Source organism: Tamandua tetradactyla, chromosome 16 (genome assembly GCF_023851605.1).
Source record: "Tamandua tetradactyla isolate mTamTet1 chromosome 16, mTamTet1.pri, whole genome shotgun sequence".
NCBI lineage: Eukaryota > Metazoa > Chordata > Mammalia > Pilosa > Myrmecophagidae > Tamandua > Tamandua tetradactyla.
In genome coordinates this window covers 44,135,270-44,157,312 of record NC_135342.1, presented here as the reverse complement: position 1 = coordinate 44,157,312, position 22,043 = coordinate 44,135,270, and the positions used below count along the sequence as shown (strand labels likewise).

Genomic DNA, 22,043 nt, shown 5'->3' with positions numbered 1-22,043 from the left:
GGGGTGTTCTCAGGCATCAACACCCTCGGTTCCAGGCGGCTGGACACCCTGCACGGGTGTCGCTTCCCGCCGGGGTTGTGCTGCAGGCCGAGACTCCGCCCAGGCCTGTAGGCTGTGGCGCCACCTCCGACCGCCAGGGGCCGCCATGCGCAGCCGGCCGCACTCCGCGCGCACTGCGGACCTTCTCTGCAGCGTCTGCGCGGGCCGCTAGTCATCCCGCTACCGCTCGCTGGCTCCGGCCGGGTCTCGCGCGCCGTGTACTCCGAAGGGCCTCGCGCCAGTCGGCGCGCGCCGTCCTCCTGCCTCGCGGCGCGGGGTCTCGCGGGCCCCGCTCCCGCCCTCCGCTCGCCTGGCCCGGACCGGAAGCGGCGCCGCACGGCCTGGGCTTGGCGCGGGGGGCGGGCACCGGGGCCCGGTCGGACATGGGCAAGAAGCACAAGAAGCACAAGTCGGACAAACACCTCTATGAGGGTGAGGAGTGGGTTGGACGGGAGGGCAGCGAGCTTGCCGCCGGGCGTGGTTCTGACCGAACTGCCTTCTAGCCCCCTAGGCTGACCGGGGGCCGCACCTCCCACGGGCAGGCCCAGACCCACGGAGTGGGCGCGGCCCGCCCGAGCCCGCATAGACCCCAGGCGGGGTGGGATTCGAACCCCAGTTCACTGGGCCCCCGGGTGGTCTCTTGGCGGGAGACGGCCGGAAAAGCCCGGCGGCGCCGTCGCAACCCTTGGCGGAGTGCCGGTCATTCAACAGGTTCCCGGAAGCGCGCCCACCGCGCGCCGGTGGCCTTCGCCCCGCCTTCTCTCGCCGCTCGGCGGTCACTCTGCATTATCAGTACTGCCCGCGCGACCCTGCTTTAACCGAGTCGCATTCCTTTCGTTTAAGAGTATGTGGAGAAGCCTTTGAAGCTGGTCCTCAAAGTGGGAGGGAACGAAGTCACCGAGCTCTCCACGGGCAGCTCCGGGCACGACTCAAGTCTCTTCGAAGACAAAAACGATCATGACAAACACAAGGACAGAAAGCGAAAGAAGAGAAAGAAAGGAGAGAAGCAGGTTCCAGGGGAAGAAAAGGGGAGAAAACGGAGAAGAGTAAAGGTAAAAGTTGTTGCATGACTTTAGCTTTGCCGATGGCATCGCTTTTTAAAGCTTCCAGCCTCCCAGTACTGACTTAACTTTATTCTGTGTCTAGTTTGATTCTGAAATGCGTGTAGAATCTGACTTGCATGGGGAGTAGGAGGGCAGAGTAGAGACTTGAATCATCTGTGGTTTCAGCAGATCTTTTTTACTCTTTGCACTCATATGCCAGGCTCCTGATTTTCAGGAGCTACTTCAAAGAGTGCTTTTTCCCTCTAAGAAAGGTAAAGATCATGCCCAAGAAAACGTCAGTGTTTGAGGTTTGTCAAAAATAGTAATTTAAAAAATGAATGGGATCTATGGAGGTTCATACTTTGTTCTGAAGTAAATACTATAAAGTGAAATATATAATGAACAGTTTTCTTCTTTTAAAACAAAGTTTGAGTCAATGGAAGGAAAAATTGGATCAAGAGATCTTTAAAAGATACAGCACCAGTAAAGTAAAAATAAGCATTTCCTTAACCATTTGCAATTAATAGAAAATGATAAGTAGCTGCCATCTTGGTTTGAGACCGATCAAAATAATGAAAATTAATTTTCCTTTCAAGAATGATCATACACTTACTAGGATTCATCTCAGACTTCTTCAGCATTTCCTAAATTGTCACTAAATGATTCTTAGTAATTCAGTTACCGAATCTTGAAGGTATTCTATAGATTAGCTTTCTAAATTTTTTCTATTTATGTATGCAACAGAAGTGTCCTGTCCCATTGGGTTAAACACATTGGTAAATCCAAGTTTTAGGGGATTCTCTTTGGAACATTTTAAATTTGTTTCTTCTTTTTGGCCTCAGCTTTTTTGCCTTTGGCTAGACTGCACCAACATATAGAGTAATTTAATGTTCCCCTTTCTTTTGTTTGTGGAAACAAGTACAGTACACAAATACAGATCTGATCTTGACCAATGAGTTAACTGCTTTATTTGATTGGTTATGTTACTAATTCTTCCCAAACTCTTTAACTCTTTAACCCAAACTTCTTTAACATGGTCAAGGAACGCTTTTTTTTTTTTTAAGACAGCCCTTTCCCCTCCAGGTCTAGTCTGGACTGGTAACTCTCTAAGCCTCCTGGGACTCTCCTTTGCTTACTTCATAAATCCCATGTCTTCCTCTTCCTTGATTACTTCTATGTTTTGGTGGAGTCTAAACTACAGGAGCTTCCTCAGAAAGTATTCCCAGGAGATAGATTTTTTTAAGTTCTTACATGTTTTAAAATCTTTATTCAACCCTCATATTTGATTGATGACTTGGTTTTGACTCAGCAAATGATTGAAAATCATTTTCTCTCAGAATTTTGATGGCATTTCTCTATTGTCTTCTGGCTTCTAGATTTGCTGTTGAGAAGTCCATTGCTATTCTGATTCTCTGTCCTTTGTATATGACCAGTATTTGCTCTCTTGAAATTTTTAGGCTCTTCCCTTTATTTTCCATGTTCTAACATTTCACGATGAATACGTGTGCCTTCAATTTTGAGATGTTTGCTTTTAGTATTTCTGTTATAATTTCTTTCTCTCCATTTTCTCTTTTCACTCTGGAACCCGTGCCGTTTAGATGTACTGCTGGACTGATCCTCTAATTTTCTTATGTTTTGTCTCGTTTCCCCCTCTTTGTTTTTTGTGTTCTACCCTAAAGGAGAGTTCCTGAACTTTACTTCTGATTGAATTTTAGCCCAAGTTTTGTTGGCTGATTGGCTTTGCTGTAGGTTAACTAAACATGGACCTGATCATTTTGGGGTGAAACTGCAAAATGTCTGTATACCTGCAGGTATTTTCTCTGGGGCTCCCCTTCCTCAAGAAGGTTTTTATCTGCTGCCAGTATTTCAGAGTCAAGCAGGGCAAGGAAACTGAAGGTCTTATCGTACAGGTTTATGCTTGCAGTCCAGCATCTCTCTTTTTTTTTTTTCATATGGGCAGGCACTCAGATCTCCAGCATGGCAGGCGAGAGCTTTGCCTGTTGAGCCACCGTGGCTCACCCTCTCCTCATTTTTGACTCATCTCCATGTCTGGAGTCTCTCTCTGGTTCTTCTTGTTTCCAAGTTCTGAGCGTTTCCAGGGTTCCAGGGTTTGAGATCTTCTCGTAGTTGTCCCTCCTTGCAGGCAAGAGGTATCTTGCTTTCACTGTACTACAAATTCCTCCATCCTGTCTGTCTCCTAAGTTTGTTGAAATCTTTCATCCACTCTTGTCTCTTCTGTACTCTTTGTTTTTATCTTCATCTTGCTTAACTAGAAGTTGAGGTAACCAGATTTTAGTTCTGTCGGTTACCAGCATAACACCTACTGATAGGCTTATGTTCTTCATTTCTTGTTTGATCAATTATCTCAATCTTTTTATTGACTAAGTAGTATTCAGTTATATGGGTGTACCATACTTAATTTTATTTAATATCACCTTTAAGTGTTACAAATAATACTGCAACAAGCCTCACTGTACATCTCACATGTACATCTTTGTACACTTTTATAAGGGGTGAAGATGTCTTTAGAATAGTTCTTGGAAGTCCCCTTTTAAGAACTGTGTTCCAGCTACTCTCCCCTTTCTTAGTGGTGGCTCTGATTATTGTTGGCCACTGTTATATTATAATGCTATTGCAAATTCAGATGTTTTTGCATCCATAGGTCTCATTTGAATATAATACCTTACAGAGTAGACTGAGTGGGTGGATGGGTTCAGAGAGATAAAGTGAAATTTCCAGGGTCCCAGTTCCCTGGAACTCAGGACTAAGGAGCATGAGACATTCTCTGGGAAAGTCCTTGGTTCCTAAAGGGCTGCTTGGGTCAGCCTTTTATTTCAGGTCAGATCAGGGATGGAGAGAGAGGGGTTCTTTTTGCTAGTTTTGTCTAGGACAGGCAACTCCTTTCTGAACTGTTGTAGATCTCCAGGAAGTTTTAGGAATAACAGTTGCCTCTGGTCTCTTCTTGGGGGGATTCAACTGTGTGACACCTCTGGGCCTAGCAGTGACTGGGATCTGTACGTTTCTGAGGGCCTGGTGACTCCTCAAGCTTGAACTGTCATCTCAGTCCCATGCAACAGGAACAAGGTGGGGGCATAAGAAAAATATGTCTTTTCTCTTTGGAGAGATTTTCTAAAAGGCATACAAAACTTCTTTTGCTAGGGAGGTTGAGAAATGTTGTCTTTGATAGGGACAGGGAAGGGGGGCACAAAGAACCCTGCCAACAATCAGGACTCAGGAAGAAAAGGAGAAGATGGAAGATTTGGGGAAGCACCCAGCAGTATCTGTCACATAATTCGCCTGTTATCTCTATAATGCTTCCCCCATCTCACCAAAACAGAATGAAAAACACTTTCCCCTGGACTCCCAGAATACTACTATTAGGATTACTTCTATTAGGATTTACCTAATAGACTCATACCTCTGTTAGGATTTACCAGCCCATGAAGTTTATTAAACCTTTCTGTCTGGTTTCCCAGCCCAGCTCTGAATTCCTGTAGGGCAGGAACTAGATTTTCTTTATATTCATTATCTGAGTCTAGTAGAGTCTAGTATATAATAGACTCTATTGAGAAATGTTGTCTTTGATATAATAAGTAGGTGTCCAGTAAATATTTGCTGAATAAATAAATGGATAAATAGCTCTTCTCTCAGAGGACAATACTACTCATATTCCCTTAGAGTCCTGCCTTCTCTGCAAAGGTCATCATCTCCGTTTAAGAAAACCACCTCAGGTGGGATTCACATGGCGCCAAGGTGGAAAAGAAACCAGGAATGCCATAGCAACCCTGAGATCCTGGGTGTGGCAGGTGTCCTGCCAAATAAGTCAATGAATTTATTGACAAAATTCTCATTTTTGTTCAATATAATTATACTCATTCCTTTTGCCTCCTATTGGTTCCTCACCAGTTTCTTTCTTAGTCATCCTGGGCCTTTGTTAACTTGGCAATAAAATGAGGTACAACTATGAAGTAACTGCTTCATAGAGTTAATTGTAAGGATTAAAAGAGTAAAATTACATAAAGAACTTAGAACAGTGTTTGGTATCTAATAATCAAATGTTTTATGAGTATATATCTCTTGAGACCTAGTGAAGTAGGTGTTTATTGGAATTTATTGTGTATGAATTATACATGATTTTAATGAAAGTTTTATTTTTCATTAAATTTTTACTTGAATTCATCTTCATAAAAAAAGATTTTTTTCCAGTGAACACCATTTTTCTCTAATAATACCCTTGACAATGGGACTAGCCTTACTTTGAGCATCTAAATCTGAAGTTGACTTGTAAAGCAGTTGAGGCATAAATTAAGTTATAGCTAGGCTTTTCAGAATAGCAGGTTGGGTTTCAGTAAAGGAATTTAGCCTCAATGAAAAACGTTCCAAGTAAGTATTCTAACACAGTCTCCTCCCTCTTTTGTTTTATAACTGTAAACAGATTTTACTAAGGCTCAACTCTCATTCCTTCACTCAGCAACTGACTCCCCACTGTCGACACATTCAAGTTCAGACACCTTTTTCTGATCTCAGATGCCTTTTAGATTTTATACTATACTCTCCTTCATGTAGTCTGTACTTTCAAAAAAAAAAAAAAAAAGTACCTTTTGTCCCCTTTATACACCCTCACGTTTACCCATTCCATGCTTTTATTCTACTTGGTAGCCAGACTTCCTGGATCCTATCTGTTGGGGCATTTGAAACTAAACCAATATAGTCAAGGCCTTCCTGCTCGGGGAAGAAAAACACTTTACTAAGATACCTTTGAAAACTTACAAGGTAATGGATATGTGTTTGCTTTTTTTTATTTTGCATGATAGTTTCTCTCCATGGCTCTTGATATCTATGGTAAAACATCTCACAATTATTTGGGTATTTTCTGCTCCTCCAGATTGTGCTTATATATATAAGGTGCATACTGCTAAAATATACAGAATTTTAAATTTTAAAATTGCGTGCTGGTTATGCATTCTTCAAAGTAGTCTCCTTTTAGAGAGTATTTACACTTATTTAAAGATTTCTCAGACTACTTTCAGAACTCTTCTTTTGATACACACCAGAAATCAAGAGTTACATTAAATCATTATCTTTGGGTAGTACATTTGATTTTGGGAATAACCAAAAGTTGTGTGGCACTGAGCCAGTTGTGAATAAGACCAGGTGTTTCAACCTTGGGCCAAAAATGAGGCATAGATTCGAAGTAATAGTACTCATTTTTCAGGTGGATTCTTAAATCATTTGTTAAAGGGGAGTCTTGAAATTGTTTTGCATATTGAAAGCATTATTGAAATTCATATATACACTCCAAAAGCAGCCAGCCCAAAGATAGGATAGTCCTTACTAAAGGCTTCAGCTATTAATTTGCATGCTTTCATATTCCTATTTCATGCCATCATATTTAATGTATTATTAATTCTGCAAATACTTATTTAGTAGCTACTGTGTGCTAGGTATTGCTGAGTTTGCAGGTACAGAGCTGAGTAAGACATGGGCCCCTGGCTACAGAGAACTCCATGAAAGGCACGTGTGCTATAATATGTGGCAGTGAATGTTCTAATAGTAATGATAGAAGCAAAAATTTGCTTCAAAATTGTTACAACTTAATAAAATAATATACCATTAAGTCATGGACAAATTTTAGCAAAATAGAATCTAGTCTGAAAAAAAAAAAGTGTGTTTATAGTTAAAGAAGTAGCTACTTTTTTTTGTCCCGTCTTCAAATTTTCTCTTCAGAGAGGAGATGGGATATCTCCTCTGCCTGTGCTATTCTCCTCCACTCCCAACCTGGTTCAATCTTGTATCCTTCAGATCTCAGCTTAAATGTTACTTTTCACTGAGGCCTCATTGAAGCCTTCCCCATTCTGCAACCTAAATTAAATTCCCCAACAGTTATTTTCTCCTCAAAATCTGCTCATTTCTTTTTTTGAGTTGTTTATTATCAGTTTCTGTTGTTATACTCTTAGCTTCCTAAAGGCAGGGTCATGTGTTTTATCCACTGCCCTATATCCACACAGTAGAGCCTTATTTATTTGTTGAATGCATGAGTGAGTGCCCACTAGGTGCTAAGTAGTATGCTAAAACTTCACATGCAGTATCTTATTTAATCTTTAAAGCAGTCCTCTGAACTATGTAATATTGTGTCTATTTAAAAGATAAAATGAAATTCCCCAAAATTGTATAGTATATCCACAATCTTATAACAAGTGGCAGAGCCAGAATTCATACCCATTTTATAAACCATAACTATAAACCCTTCTTCCTTGGATTCCTGAAGTTTCATGGCACAAGTATTTTTGTTTAGTTTTCTATACATAATTAGCAAAGTATACTACCTAACTATTAGCCAGAGCTTTATTAATTTGTAGGTTTCCATATCCGCACTACAAGTAATGTGATATTCACAGTTGGACTCTCTTGTATATTCTAAATCACAAAAAGGAAGATTAGAACGTTAGAATCAGAATTTTAGATGAAGAAAGAACCTTAGAGATCGAAGCTTCTTGTTTTATGGATGAGAAACTGAAACTAAAGCATTGAGGTGCCTTGTTCAAATCACATGCTGGTGAACTTAGAACCTACATCTCCTGGTTCCTAGTCCAAAGATGACATGCTATAGTATCTCCAATCAGTTTAAGGTAGTTTTCAAGTTTATGTTTTTAGATTTTTGTTATCTTTTGGACTCTGTAGACCAGAAATTGTTCTTTTGCCACACTGAGTGATAAAGTAGTTTGTGTAGACCAAACTAACTAGGTAGAGTTACTAGGTAGGAGTTATTCAAAGACACTGTGCCTTCCTTTGATACTTTTTCAACTTTTCTATTTCATGACCTCATTTGACCATCCCAGTGACTATATAAGGTAAATGAAATCATTATTACAAGAATAACCTTTCTTGCAGGTGGTAAAGTGGCCTGGTGAGAGTAAATGAGTTTCCTGAGGTTACAGAGTGTTAATGAAGCTGGAGCGAGAACTCAAGCCTCTAGAGCAAAACTCAGCAAACTCGATAGCACCACCTGTTTTTGTTAATAAAGTTTTATTGGCACATAGCCACACCCATTCATTTATTTATGGCTGCTTTCATGCTATAATAACAAAGTTTAGTAGTTGTGATAGACCTTACAGTTCACAAAACCTTAAATACTTACTGTCTAGTCCTTATACAAAAAAGAGTTGGCCAGTCCCTGCTCTAGCTCCTGGTTCTGGCACCAGGGCCCACATTTACACCTGGGAGAAGTATTTATTGCCTTCCAAACTATCTGCTCTTCCTGTTTCACATTTAATAGGAAGAGATCTGTGTCTGGGTGGATATTTTTCCATAGAACAAATGTTCTAGATCTGCCAGCCTATACAAGATCCATGCCAGTGTTTCTGGGCCAGGAATTCAAAACTCTTAGAACTACCGCTACAGACTATGTCATGAGACTATAAAAAGTAGACACCAACCAGCTTACATGAATAATAACTGAAATGAAGTGCCCACCTAAGCACAGTTTATAATATTGTTCTCTGGACCTTTAAAACCAATAATATGTTTTGTAGTAGGTGCTTTGGACCCTAAGAATAATGAACATAAAGCTCTATAACATGATTCTCAAAGTGATTCCCAAACCAGCAGCTCCAATATAACCTGGAAACTTGTTTAAAATGAGATTTTCAGGCTCCACAACAAACCTGGATCAGACATGCTGAGGGTGGAACTCAGCCATTGTGTTTTAACAAGACCTTCAGATGATTCTGATGCGCACTGAAGCTTAAATATTGTTAATGGGATCTCAGAATTTGCATTTCTAATAAATTCCCATATAATTCAATTGGGGACCAAACTTTGAGAACCGGTGCTGTCAATACTAGAACAAGAAAACGGGATATAGGCCAAGAGGGTAATTGTTTATAGTTAATAAGATCCTTTTGAGAATCTTAAAACTCAGGTAGCTTCGTCCTCAAGGCATAAAGTTTACAATAAAGTAGACATTTTTGGCCAAATTTACTTCATATTTTAATTTTTAAAAATGCAAAGTACAGAGAATAATAAAACTACCGCCTGGATACCAACCATCTAGCTTTAACAGATCTCACTTTTGTTTGTTTTATTTTTATTTTTAGAGAAACAAGTATACAGCTATAGATGAAGCCCCTTGTGGTCTCTTCCAGTATCCCATTCTTCTCTCTTTCCCTAGGGAGAGCCATTATCATGAGCTTGGTGTGTATCACATGCATACTTGTTTTTTTTAATATGGCTACTTCTGCATATACCTGTAAACAGTATACATTTGCAGATTTTCAAACTTCACATAACTGATCTTGTAACAGACCCTTTATTCTGCAACTTTTTCTCTAGACAGTGTTTCTGAATACGATCAGTGCTGATGTAGTATAATTTTAGCTCAAGTATTTTGCCTGCTGTATGAATGTTCCATAATTTATTATCAGTTTTCCTTTTAGTAAACATTAGGTTGTTCTGTGTTTTGCTATTTAAAACAGTGGCTGCTGTAAGTATTCTTGTACATGCACTCATGTATACTGTGTGAAAGAAAGTTTCCCTAAGATATATGCTCAGGAGTGAAATAACTGAGAAATAGGAAAAAGCCATCTTTGGCTTTACTGGATATAGCTAATTGCTTTCCTAAAAGTTGTACCTGTTTGCTCACCCATCTGCAAGCGATGAAATTCCCTTTTTCTATATTTTCATCAAAACTTGACATTTTCAATGTAGAGCTGTGTTCCAGTAGCCATGTTTCTTGAAGATGATTGTATAATATAGCCTTCACAGTGTGACTGTGTGATTGTGAAAATCTTGTGTCTGATGCTCCTTTTGTCTACTTTATCGACACATGAATAAAACATATGGATTATAAATAAATAAATAATAGGGGGAACAAATGTTAAAATAAATTTAGTAGATTGAAATGCTAGTGATCAATGAAAGGGAGGGGTAAGGGGTATGGTATGTATGAATTTTTTTCTGTTTTCTTTTTCTTTTTCTGAATTGATGCAAATGTGCTAAGAAATGATCATGATGATGAATATACAGCTATGTGATGATATTGTGAATTATTGATTATCAAGAATGAAATAATATGGTAAGAATGTTTGTGTTTGTATGTTGTTATGTTGAATATAAAAAAAGAAAAAACTTGACATTTTCAGACATTTTAACTTTTGCCAATCAGAGAGATTTGAATTGACTTCTGGTTTTAAATTTATAATTCCCAGAGTTCTAGGAAGCTTGAACAAATATTCGTATTTCTTGGTATTTCAAGTTTCTTCTGTTAATTACCCATTTTCTGATGCGTTATCTTTTGGCATGAATTATAGATTTTCTTTATGTAATCTTTGCTAATAATTTATGACTTACTTAAGTTTCAGGTATTAGTCTGTAACTTGTCTTATAGCTTTGTTTATGGGTTTTGGGGTTTGTTTGTTTTTGCATTAACAAAGTTTATGACTTTAGTTTCAGATTTATCAAGGTTTTCCTTTTTGATTTAGTACTTTTGCCCCTTATTTAAGAAAATCTTTCCACACTCTTAAGTCATAAAGATTTTCTACTTTTGTCTGAAGTTTTAAAGCTTTGCTTTGAACATTTAAGTCTTTAATCCATCTGGAATTTATTTTTGTGTATTTTCGGAAGTAGGAATCTAATTTTATTTTCCTTTTCAATGTCAGTAACCTGTTGTCCGAGCCCCATCCTCTTGTCGTTAATTTATAAAGCCACCTCCATGACATAGCAAGGTTTTTCTCTGTGCATGAATCTGTTCTGTGCTCTTTAGTCTGTCATTTTGGTTAGTTTGTGTATCCCTGTGTCAGACCCACATTCCACATTGAATTAATGATTATCACTTTATTTAAATACCTAATGTCTGGTAAGGCAAATTATACTATTGTGACTCTTTTCAAAACTATTCTGACTCTTCTTGGGCACTCATACTTCAAGATATATTATACAACGAGCTTGTCAGATTCCATGAAAAATCCTGTTACAATTTTAACTGACATTACATTAAATTCATAGATTAATTTGAGAAGACTTGACTGTCCTGAAATTCATGAACATAGTATACCTTTTCTTTATTCAGGTCTTCTGTGACCTACAAGAATGTTTTGTAATTGTTTTCCGTAAAGGTCCTGACATTTTTCTGTTAGATTTATTCCTAGGTACTTTGAATTGCCCTTAAGAATAGTATTATTTTTCTAATTGGTATATAGGAATACTTTCTGTTTTCCTTGTATGAAAATATTATTCTCTCCTTTTCCAGTAATGACAGCAAAATACATTAAGATTCCATTGTTCAGAATCTGTTTTCTTTTCAATGGTCTGTTTTTACTTCTGAAATTTATATTAAAGGTATATCGATTTTGAAAAAATTTTAAATTATTTCTGTTTATTCCTTTTAGGAGGATAAAAAGAAACGAGATCGAGACCGTGTGGAGAATGATGCAGAAAATGACCTCCAGTGTCAGACCCCAATAAGATTAGACTTGCCTCTTGAGAAGCCCCTCACAAGCTCTTTAGCCAAGCAAGAAGGTTGTAATAACTGAATGAACTGTCATGAATGAAGAGGCTAAAATTGTTATGTGTTATAGCCAGCAAAAGTGACTGGGTTTTAGCTTGTATGTTAACATTTAGAAGCTTGAAACTGAGATTTAAAAAAAAAAGTTTTCTTATTTCTATCGTTCTACATAAGAGCTTTAAATTAGCTTTACTTTTGAAGTGATATTCTCTACCTTTAGAATATCTGTTAAATAAATGAAATGTCTTTGAGATGTTTAATAATGGATATGAGATAAATCAAGTAGAAAACAAGCTAAGCACTGTACTCCCTAAAAATTTTCCTTTTTAAAACACCCTTTGCATCCTTGTTTACTTTAGAAGTAGAGCAGACACCCCTTCAAGAAGCTTTGAATCAACTCATGAGACAATTACAAAGGTAAATGTTTTTCCAGCATTTTTATAACATGGCAGTTATGATGGTAAAAGTATAAAATCCAAACCACTTCTCTTTTTCTGATTATTTAAAGCCACATTTTGTGGCCTAAATCCAAATGTACTTGACTTTAAAGTAGATGATAAATATTTTGTCTGGCAGTAGAAAGCTAACTTTTAGATGTTCTCATTTCGTTTGTTTTAATTGGCAACTTGAAAACTGTTTCATAAAACTCTTAATGGCAAATTTTTGTTTGATCTAAAATAAATTTCTGATGTTAAAGCTTTAAGCTAGGAATAAACAATTCAGATATTTTCACTTTTACTAATAAATGGAAGTTCTTTCTTTGCAGTACTTGTCATGCCATGAATATTCAGCAGTTACTAAGCCTGGGAGAAGAAACAAAATGCCATAAATAGGATTTGTGACCCTGCATAAATTTATTCTAAAAACCTCAAATGTCTAGATGAAACCAGATTTAAGTAAAGTTCTTAAAAGGGAAAACAATAACTCACTTTTTATTAACATATTTTGATACCTCCCTTTACTCAGAATTTGAGTTTTCGATTTAAAGACGGTTAAGTGTATTTGTGAAGGATTCATGATTATGGGTCTTATGTTCTGATAGTGGACTTTATTCTCACTGTTCTACATCCTTGTGGTTCATCATAAATAGTGTTTCAAGGTAAAGCCTCTAGTGCTATCTGTATTCAGCACATATTCAGCTTTGCAATTAAGATCAGAAGTTACCAGCCTCTCTCCTTTTTGGTGTTAGAATCAGTTGAGAAAATTAAGGCTCTAGTCTTTGCACTTGAATAAGTCATTTATTAATTATCTCAAAGGAGTGAATGAGTGAAAATGAAGCATTCCATGCCTGCTATGAGGCATGACTGTAACGTATTATTTTGGCTGCCTATTATGGACAGTACATATTTATATGTAAAAGTTCCAGGCCAGACTGGATGTTTTTGCTCATTCTCATTGTTTTTTAGTCTTTCTACTTAAGCATCCTGCTGGAAAGAACAAAGGCAAATTCAGACAGATCTGACTTCAGGTTTCAGTTCTACCCCTTATAAGCTTTATGACCTAGAACAAATTATTTGACTTCCAAGCCTCAGTATCCTCGTCTGTAATTGAAGATACCTCCAATTTATATGACTTTCATGAGAATTAGATTAAAAATTTATATGTCAGGTGCTTGGCACTTAATAAACACAGTTTATAAGTTCTTGCTGGTATTATTACTATTTTAGATTGTTTTTTAGTGTTGTTATCTGGTGTAAGAAAATTTAAGTGTGCCATATTTCCAATGGAAAAATCAGTCTAATGACCTAATCGTATAGACAGTGGTCCCCAACCCTGGCTGCATGTTAGAATTTCCTGGGCAGCTTTTAAGAACTACCAGTGCCTGCATCCCTGCATCCTCCCCTAAGATTCTGATTTAATGGGTCTAGGGTGAACCTTCTCCCTGGTTCCCTGACGCCCCTGCATTAGAATTTCTTTTTGAAGCCCCTCAGGAGCTTCTAATTTATATACAGAGTTGAGAACCTATGATTAAAAAAAAACACTGATTCTCAAATTTGGAGATTTTATGTTAACACCCTTTCTGATGTCAGTTTTTTTGAGCAACACAAACACATATGGTAGATGTTATGGTATTGGTTGAGAAGATAGACATATTCACATGAGTATAACAATTCTGTGGCCTACTAGGAGTCCACAGCTTAATAGTTAGAAATCAACATGGAAGATTATAGATGTGCATTTTTGTTATTCTTCCTGCCTTTCCCTTCACGATTGATAAAAATATGCAGTAGTAATCTCCCAGAGGATAAAATGTTTATGCTATTTATTTTGCTTCATTTTTCCTTTTATAGGAGGTGCTACTGATTAATTAGGCTATGTGTTTAAAAGAAACTTTTCTGTCTTGAGGGTTTTGTCAGTGTGTAAAACTTCTTACCCTTGTTATTGAGTAGTTTTTAGTCTTTAAAAAGCTTTCCTTCAGTTTTCAATGAAAAACATGTTAACATACTACAGATTCTTTCCACATCTGAAGGATTTTCCTCTCACTTCTGTTCCTAGTAGACTTGTTTGTAGAAGAAATAAAATACAGCCTTTCCTTTTTCTGTCGTCACAGAAAAGACCCAAGTGCTTTCTTTTCATTTCCTGTGACTGATTTTATTGCTCCTGGCTACTCCATGATCATTAAACACCCAATGGATTTTAGTACCATGAAAGAAAAGATCAAGAACAATGACTACCAGTCCATAGAAGAACTGAAGGTAATTATAATTATTTATATTTTGATTGGAGAAATTGACTGAGCTATGATACAAAATAAAACTGACATCTTTGTTGATTGAGAGTCAAACTCCTAGATACACAAAAACTTGGTAGAAATATCCATGTCTGGTTTTCACATAATTTCTGATTGCTTTTTATTTTGCAAAGAATTAAGTTTATTTTAATATCCAAAATCTTCATGATTTTCAATCTTAGAAAACTTTTTATGAATGCAGATGAAATAAACTATTGCTTTTAATACTATTTTGGTTTTTAGTGAAATTTTGAGTTAGTAAAATATATTTTATCAATCTTTAAAATGAAAAGATGGTAGATTTTTAACTTCAGATCAATACCAGTAAAATTAAATTTTCATGGAGGCTTAATTAGTTTCTTTTTTATTTCTAGACATATTAAGAATGAATATCTTCTAAACTAGAGAACAAATTGACTTCTCCAAAAATAACCAACAGTGGTTTAATTATATTTTCTAGTTTGTTGGAAGTCAGTTACTCCCTGAGTTTACTTAGGGCTATCATTGTTGAGCATATTTTCCTCAGCTTTAAGAAGTGGGGGGGGGGGGGGAGGACTGAGAAGTAAAGCACATATAAGCCATGAGGATAAAGTATCTGCCGAATGTGCAGTTGGAGTTTTTTCCATCTTAAGTAGTCATAGTGTGATACTGATTTTGGGGGCCCACTTCTCTTCTTTTTAATCTCCCAAAGAGAAAGAAATGTGTTTTTTTTTTCAAGTTGATTTGTGACGAACCACCGCAAACTTAACTGGTGTAGATAATATCTATTTTACCTATTGTTTCCACATTAACATTTTAGAGCTCACCAGACCTAAGAGTTAAAACTCAGTCAATTACAGATGGAAAAGTAAGGCAGAGTTAAACATTATCTTTACTTTGTCTATTTTTTTCATTCAAATGTATGTAAAATAGCTGAGGTTTATGAAGAATGCGAGCAATATAGCTATCTTCAGTATCAATCTGTGTGTGTAGACAGCATCTACTTGCTCTGAAAAACCTGAATTGAATTACCATTCTCATATTCAGGGAAATGGAAACTTCCCAGCTTTTCATCTTGTGAAAATTGGGCTAGAACTGTTTGTTTTAGCATATTTGTACCCTTATTGTTGCTTAATGAAAAAAGTTTTCACAGTTTTTGTTTTTTTTATGAATGATTTTCTTCTGATCTTAAGGTGAATAGAGAGTAAAATGTATCCCCTATTTGAGCCAAGGGGATTAAGATTTATCATAATTGGTGTGAACGTGTATTTTTAATTCTTTGTAGTTTTTATTGTTGTATTTTTAGGTTTTTTTGGGTTTTGGTTTTTGGTTTGTTTGTTCAGCAGCCTGAAGTAATATTTATTAGTATTCAGCTTATTAGGCTATTAAAAGTAGAAAAAAATTACTTGAAAACTTTGCAGAAAGGTCAGTCAGCTTTTTTAATAACCGTGTGCCATTATACAGAAGTCCGTTAAGCCTAGCACATTATGGTAAGATCTAAGGAATCTGTTAATTGCCTTAACAGATCAGACCTGTGATCATTCTAGCCTAGTGTTTTTCCCAGTTATGGACCCAGTGGTCATTTAATGTGAGTACAGTCATTTAGTGTCTCCCCTCACTTGTCTTCCCTGCCCCAAATGTAGATTTAATAATTCTTAATGGAGTGAAAACTTTTTAAAACATCTATCTATGGCAAGAATTCTTAACGCTCCTTCAGCCACGGATGAACCTGCTAAAATTACATGAAACATATTGGGTTCAACAGTGCGTGTGTGTGTGTGCGTGTGTGTGTCCATAGCAATTCATCAGATTCTTAGAGATCCACATACACTTCCACCAAATTCATTGTGTCCCTTGATTCAGTCTTCTCATATGCTTTTAAGTAGAACTCATTCTACCTATTTTCATTCCATTTAAGCATTCTAGGTTGTCATCAATTATTAGATGGTGGGTTAATGGGTTTTGTATTGCATTTGAAGGAGAGGTTTGTTGGAGATGATTCTTTTTTGTTGGGTTTCTGTCATAATTTAGTAAGACGTTGGCATAATCACTCATAATTTCATGATTATGCAATGTGAAGATTACTTAACCATGAAAAAATGTAGGATTGTATTCTCCAGCACATATACATACTTTGAAATTTAAACCAAAAATACAGTTTTGCTAATTTAGTTACTCCTGTTACATGTTTTCACTCCTTGCGGTTATATGATTTATTTCATATTGGTATGATTTGCCACATTCTGCCAATTATGTTTAGCTTATGATAGTACCCAAATACTTAAAAAGAAAATGATTTGGCAGGAAATATGATAACTTAGCATGGCTCCCAGTTTTCAGTCAAGATCTGAAATAAAATATTTAACTCCTAAGTGGAAGTTGAAGATGTTTCAAGACTGAGTAGTTTTTTTATTAATTACATGAACTACTCAGATTATTTTATTAAGTGTAAGATAGAATATTTTCTTTTAGTTCTTTTGTGTGTGTTGAGTTTATACTGAAGAAACCTATTTAAAAATTTAATTTTGGGATTTAAAGTTTAATGATTTGGTTAAGAATTTTGTAGCATATTTAAGCTAATTTAACTGGAGTCCAAAAACGTATAAATTTCTGTTAGTGTTTCTTAGTGAACAGTGAAAGAAAAGGGTTTTTTGCTTTGTTTTGGTTTGAGAAAAATCTATATGTTTTTAAATGGGAGCAGGGAGATTATTTTGTTTTAATGCATTTTCCCTCTGAATATTCTCTCTCCAGGATAACTTCAAACTAATGTGTACTAATGCCATGATTTATAACAAACCAGAGACCATTTATTATAAAGCTGCAAAGAAGCTGTTGCACTCAGGGATGAAAATTCTTAGCCAGGTAATAGGACCTCTTTGTCATAAACAATAATTATTTTAAAATCTGTATCCCTGTGTATTTTGGGTATAGTGTTGCAGATCCAATATAATACTGATTTTATTTTATTAGCAGATCATATTAAAGTAAGATACTAAATGAGAAAAATTTCAATAAAGAAGAAAATTAAGGCAAGAAGATTCTCATTTGGAGTTGATGTAATTAAAAATTGACATTTCGCTTGTAATTATTTCTTCAGAGGCTCTCGAATTGATGGTTACCCCGTAGACTGATTTTTGCTCTGGGCAGCAAAATTTTGGTGTGGGAGAAACAGTCTGAATTCCAGGATAAGAATGATTGGATGAGTTATGAGACAAACCTTTTAGGATGAAAGCTTTCTGTTTCCCTTTGTGATGATAGAATCTAATGTTCCGTTCAGTTCTTTTTGGGTGAAGCACGGGAACTTAAGGTGAAAAGGCACAAAATTTACAAATGAGAAATAACTTGGGACTTTCTCAAGGCAACCTCTCCACTACAGAAGAATCTTCTTTTCAAGGACAAGAATTTGTGTGTAGTAAACCCTTTGAGGTGGGAGAAATATATGCAGAGGCCCAGTCACATATCATCAATTGTATTAAAGGGCTTAAATACGACTTGGGCAAAACAAAAGAGATGTAGTAGATAGTACTAAGGTATTATGAGTGTCCTCCCAATGTGATAGGTAGTGAAAAATCTTGATGGGTAAACTGAGGTGAGCACTGTGGATCTGCTGGGAGAAGGGGGGATTCAGAAGATAAGACGCCTTTGATAATAATTTTTCATTGCCCTGAGTAAAATGAACTACATATAGGAAAATAATTGAGGGTAATCCCGGCTCTGTAGCAGAAAGTCAGAAGATTGAGTTCTCATTTTAGCTGTCCTTCGCTGACTTGTGGGCCTTGAACAAAATATTAACCACGAGAGGCTTCACTGTTCTCATCTATAAAGAAGGATTTAATCTGTGATGTCCAAAATAATTTCCAGCATTAATGTTCTGATTGAAGATAAGAGCTAGACTAGGGAAGAGACGTTGAAAAAGGACAGCAAGGTAGGAAAGGAAATTGCAAAGAAGAAGTGAGTCGTCACAAACACAGGAGAAAGGAATGAGAAGTAAGAGTTTGAGCTGAGACCCAAGGGACTTAAAGGATGGTAGAAATGAGTCATGTGTAGTTGCATATGGTTTTTCAATTTTGTGATTTTTATAGTGATCATCTGTATTACAGTTCTGCACTTAAAGAAATGCTTTGGTGTGCAGATGTCTGAATATCTGTGCTTAGCTCTGAAAGATTCTTGGATCTACTTAACTAAGGAAAGAAAAACATTTGGACTGATGATAATTCTTGTGCTCCTAATATTTAGACAATGTCAGTTCCCACTCTTCTCTAAAGACTTGGGAAACTGTAATGTAAGCCAGTTAGCCATCTTTGGCAAAATTTGCGGAGGGAAAGGGAATATAAGATGTTTATGCCACTCTTTGTAGGAAGACTCTCAGAATCCAGAACCAAGCCATAGTCCAGATTCAAAGTCTTCCAAATGCTTGTTATTGTATTTGGACTAAGAGTGCATCCAGCAAATGCAGTCTTTTGTCATTCCAAAATATATTCACGTTGTGTTTTGGGGGAAGAATTTTTTTTTTAATTTTTTTAAACATAACAACAAATAAACACATTCTTACTTACCATATGATTATTCCATTCTACATATATAATCAGTAATTCACAGTATCATCACATAGTTGTATATTCAATCACCATGATTATTTCTTAGAGCATTTGTATCAATTCAGAAAAAGAAATAAAAAGAAAACAAAAAAAAAATTTATACGTACCATACCCCTTACCCCTCCCTTTCATTGATCACTAGCATTTCAATCTACTAAATTTATTTTAACATTTATTCCCCCTATTTTTGATCCGTATGTTTTACACATCTATTGAAAAGGTAGATAAAAGGAACATCAGACACAAGGTTTACACAATCACACAAATTGCGAAAGCTATATCATTATATAATCATCTTCAAGAAACATGGCTACTGGAACACAGCTTTACATTTTCAGGCATTTCTTGGGGAAAGAATTTAATGTACAGAGTTAATACATCTAAAATAGATTTAGTCTATCAATTCTGATTTACTAGTGTTTTTCCTTTGAATAATATTGTTATAGTGTGCAGAAGATTTCACTGATTCCACTAGATTTCACTGATTCCATTGTCTTTTGAGTTTTACTGGGGGTGGGATGGTTGGAAGCACAAAAAATAAACTTTCTTCTCCACTTTCCCTTTTCTCTCTTGGTTGTCTTCCTTTTTTTTTTTTCAGATCTCTTCCTGTTGAGGAGCCCTACCCATCCTGTGTATAGCTTCCTGTTGACTGTTCTCTCCACCCTAGATGGGAGGGATCCTTACAACAGTGATTTTAAAACATTTTAAATTTAGACTTTCTGAGTTAACTCGGTGTTTCCAAGAGAGCCTAGCACACTGTTCCACAAATGGTCTTGTTTAAAGCATATCTGTTCTGAATATTCACTGTTCACTGTTAAGGTTTTAGGCCAGTCATCTTTTTGTGTGTGTGTGACATCAAGTAATGACTGTTATCTTTATGAAGAGTGAACATATATAAGATACCTTTTTTGATCTCTTAAATAAATACTCAACTAGAATGCTTCATTTAGCAATCAATGCTATATACAGCATAGTGGCTTTGGAGTCAGACTAATCAAGTTTCAAGTCCTTGTACTGCCATGTAGAAGTTGTGTGACATTAGGCCATGTAACTTTCTCAGCCTTTCTCCTGCCTGTAAAATGGGGTTGATGACTACTTCATAGATATACGTCTCATACATAGGGAAATAACCAATAAATGTGAACTTTATTAATGACAAAGAACCAAGCCCTTTTGATCATTTAATATTGTAAAATTGATGATCAGTTGGCAGTATGCTGATTTGGGAGAAGTTTTAATTATCAAAAAGGAAAAGAGCATTGCTTTCAACATAAAATTAAACTCTGTTTTTTCCCTTGGCTTGTTTCTAAATTTAGAAAATTTCTCTAATTGAATTATTTTAATGTAAGTATGTATCTTTTTAACAATTAAATTGCCAATTTATTTTAGTGAGACTATTCAGTTTGTCAAGGATTCATAGAAACTCTCATACACTGGTGATAGTAATATTTGGTACAGTCTTTCTGGAAGTCAGTCTGGCAGTAAATATCAGAAGCCTTACAAATACTCGTTTCCTTTTGACCTAGTGTTTCCGCTCATAGGCATTTATCCTAGAGATAGTCATATAGATTTCTATAGAAGTTTATGTACAATGATGTTCCTGAACCATGACTTACTTAATATTTCTTTTGGACATTCTGAATATTTTCAAGTATATTCAAAACGTCCAACAGTAATATTAAGTAAGTCATGGTTCATACATAAGGTGAGATATTATACAGTTATTAAAAATCTTTTAAAAGAATATTTAATGATATGAAGGAAAAGATGTATAATTTATTAACAAAAAAATTGTTTGTTACCAAATACTCAGTATAATTCCAATTTGCTAATATGTATAATGCTTAGAAAAATACTGGAATGATACTGTTAATTCTGTGCCTCTCTGGATAATAAATTTAATGAAGTTTTAATTTCTTCTCTACCCATATCTTTTTCTATAGTAAAATGTGACTTTAGCAATTTTAAGAGTACTTTGAAATAAAATCCCAGTAAGAGATTTATATTCTTGAGGATCTCACAGCCTAAGGCCTGCATTATTAATTTAGCTTCGTAGGATGAGAAAAGGCCTATCTTGAAAGATAAGAGGCCTAGTCTTAGTCACTGGTTCTTTGACATTAGGTGTGTCATTTAGTGTTCCTGGCCTACATTGTTCTTACTTGAATGACCTCTGGTCCTTTCCTCTTCTTAGTTTCTGTTACTCTGCAGAAGTCTTCCCTGCTGTTATGCAGCCGTGAGGAGGCTGCCCTCCATATTTTACCCAGTGACAACTCTATTACAAGTGGAGTAGTCAGTAGGAAAAATCTTCTTTAATGTTTGTCCAGAAATCTCAGACCCTTGACTGCGATGGAAACTCCACACCATATCATTGCAATGGAAAACTGAGCGTGCATGTCATAAAATAGGAACAAGACTTTTCTTGGTTAGTGAGACTTTCATGCACTCTGAGGAATGAACTCTGCTAACAACATTTTATTCCCCTCACAGTGTGTAGTTTTCACAGAAAGAGAGGAGTACCGAAGTCCAAAGAGTATGGGAGCACTTCACATGTTCATCATACTCTAGACTTTGATAAATGTAATACATCCTTAAATTTCAGAAAATAAGCCATTCTGTTAAATACAAAATTTTAATGTAACTGTTTAACTAAATTTTACATTTTAAATTAAGAACTTCAAAGAATGCTTAATCATAAACTCATACTTTTTCTTCTCTAAACTTTCTGATAGTGAGATAAAGGGTTATAAAACTTTTTTTTAAGTTGGAAATTAAATTATTAGAATTGAAGCAAGAACTTCATTTCCCTGGTTCCTAAAATACAATGCTCTCTTGATATAATTTGTTTTTCTAATGATAGGATAAACAAACTCAGTGTGGAAAAGAAATGCACTACTTTAAAAGTTAATGATAAACATACAATAAGAATATTCTTAAATATTTTTAGGAAAGAATTCAGAGCCTGAAACAAAGCATAGACTTCATGGCAGACTTGCAAACAACTCGAAAACAGAAAGACAAAGCAGACACCTCACGGAGTGGGGAGGACAGTGGCTGCTGCCCCAGAGAGAGAGAAGTCTCTGGAGATATGGAAGCCCAAGCCTTCAGAAGTCCCAATAAGGAAAACAAAAAGTAAAGAACCTTTGGAATATTAA

The 22,043-nt window shown here is 36.2% G+C and overlaps 1 protein-coding gene across 2 annotated transcripts in view; it reads left to right on the top strand.

Moving 5' to 3' along the window:
• Positions 1-349: 349 nt before the first annotated feature.
• BRD7 (bromodomain containing 7) overlaps positions 350-22,043 on the top strand; it is a 37,027-nt gene continuing 15,333 nt past the window's right edge. For both annotated transcript variants that reach the window (XM_077132398.1, XM_077132397.1), the window contains exons 1-7: positions 350-471; positions 883-1,091; positions 11,468-11,597; positions 11,943-12,000; positions 14,135-14,279; positions 17,045-17,155; positions 21,836-22,020. In XM_077132398.1, the coding sequence (XP_076988513.1) occupies positions 423-471; positions 883-1,091; positions 11,468-11,597; positions 11,943-12,000; positions 14,135-14,279; positions 17,045-17,155; positions 21,836-22,020 (887 nt within the window). In that variant the 5' untranslated portion in view covers positions 350-422. The remainder of the gene's footprint in view (positions 472-882; positions 1,092-11,467; positions 11,598-11,942; positions 12,001-14,134; positions 14,280-17,044; positions 17,156-21,835; positions 22,021-22,043) is intronic.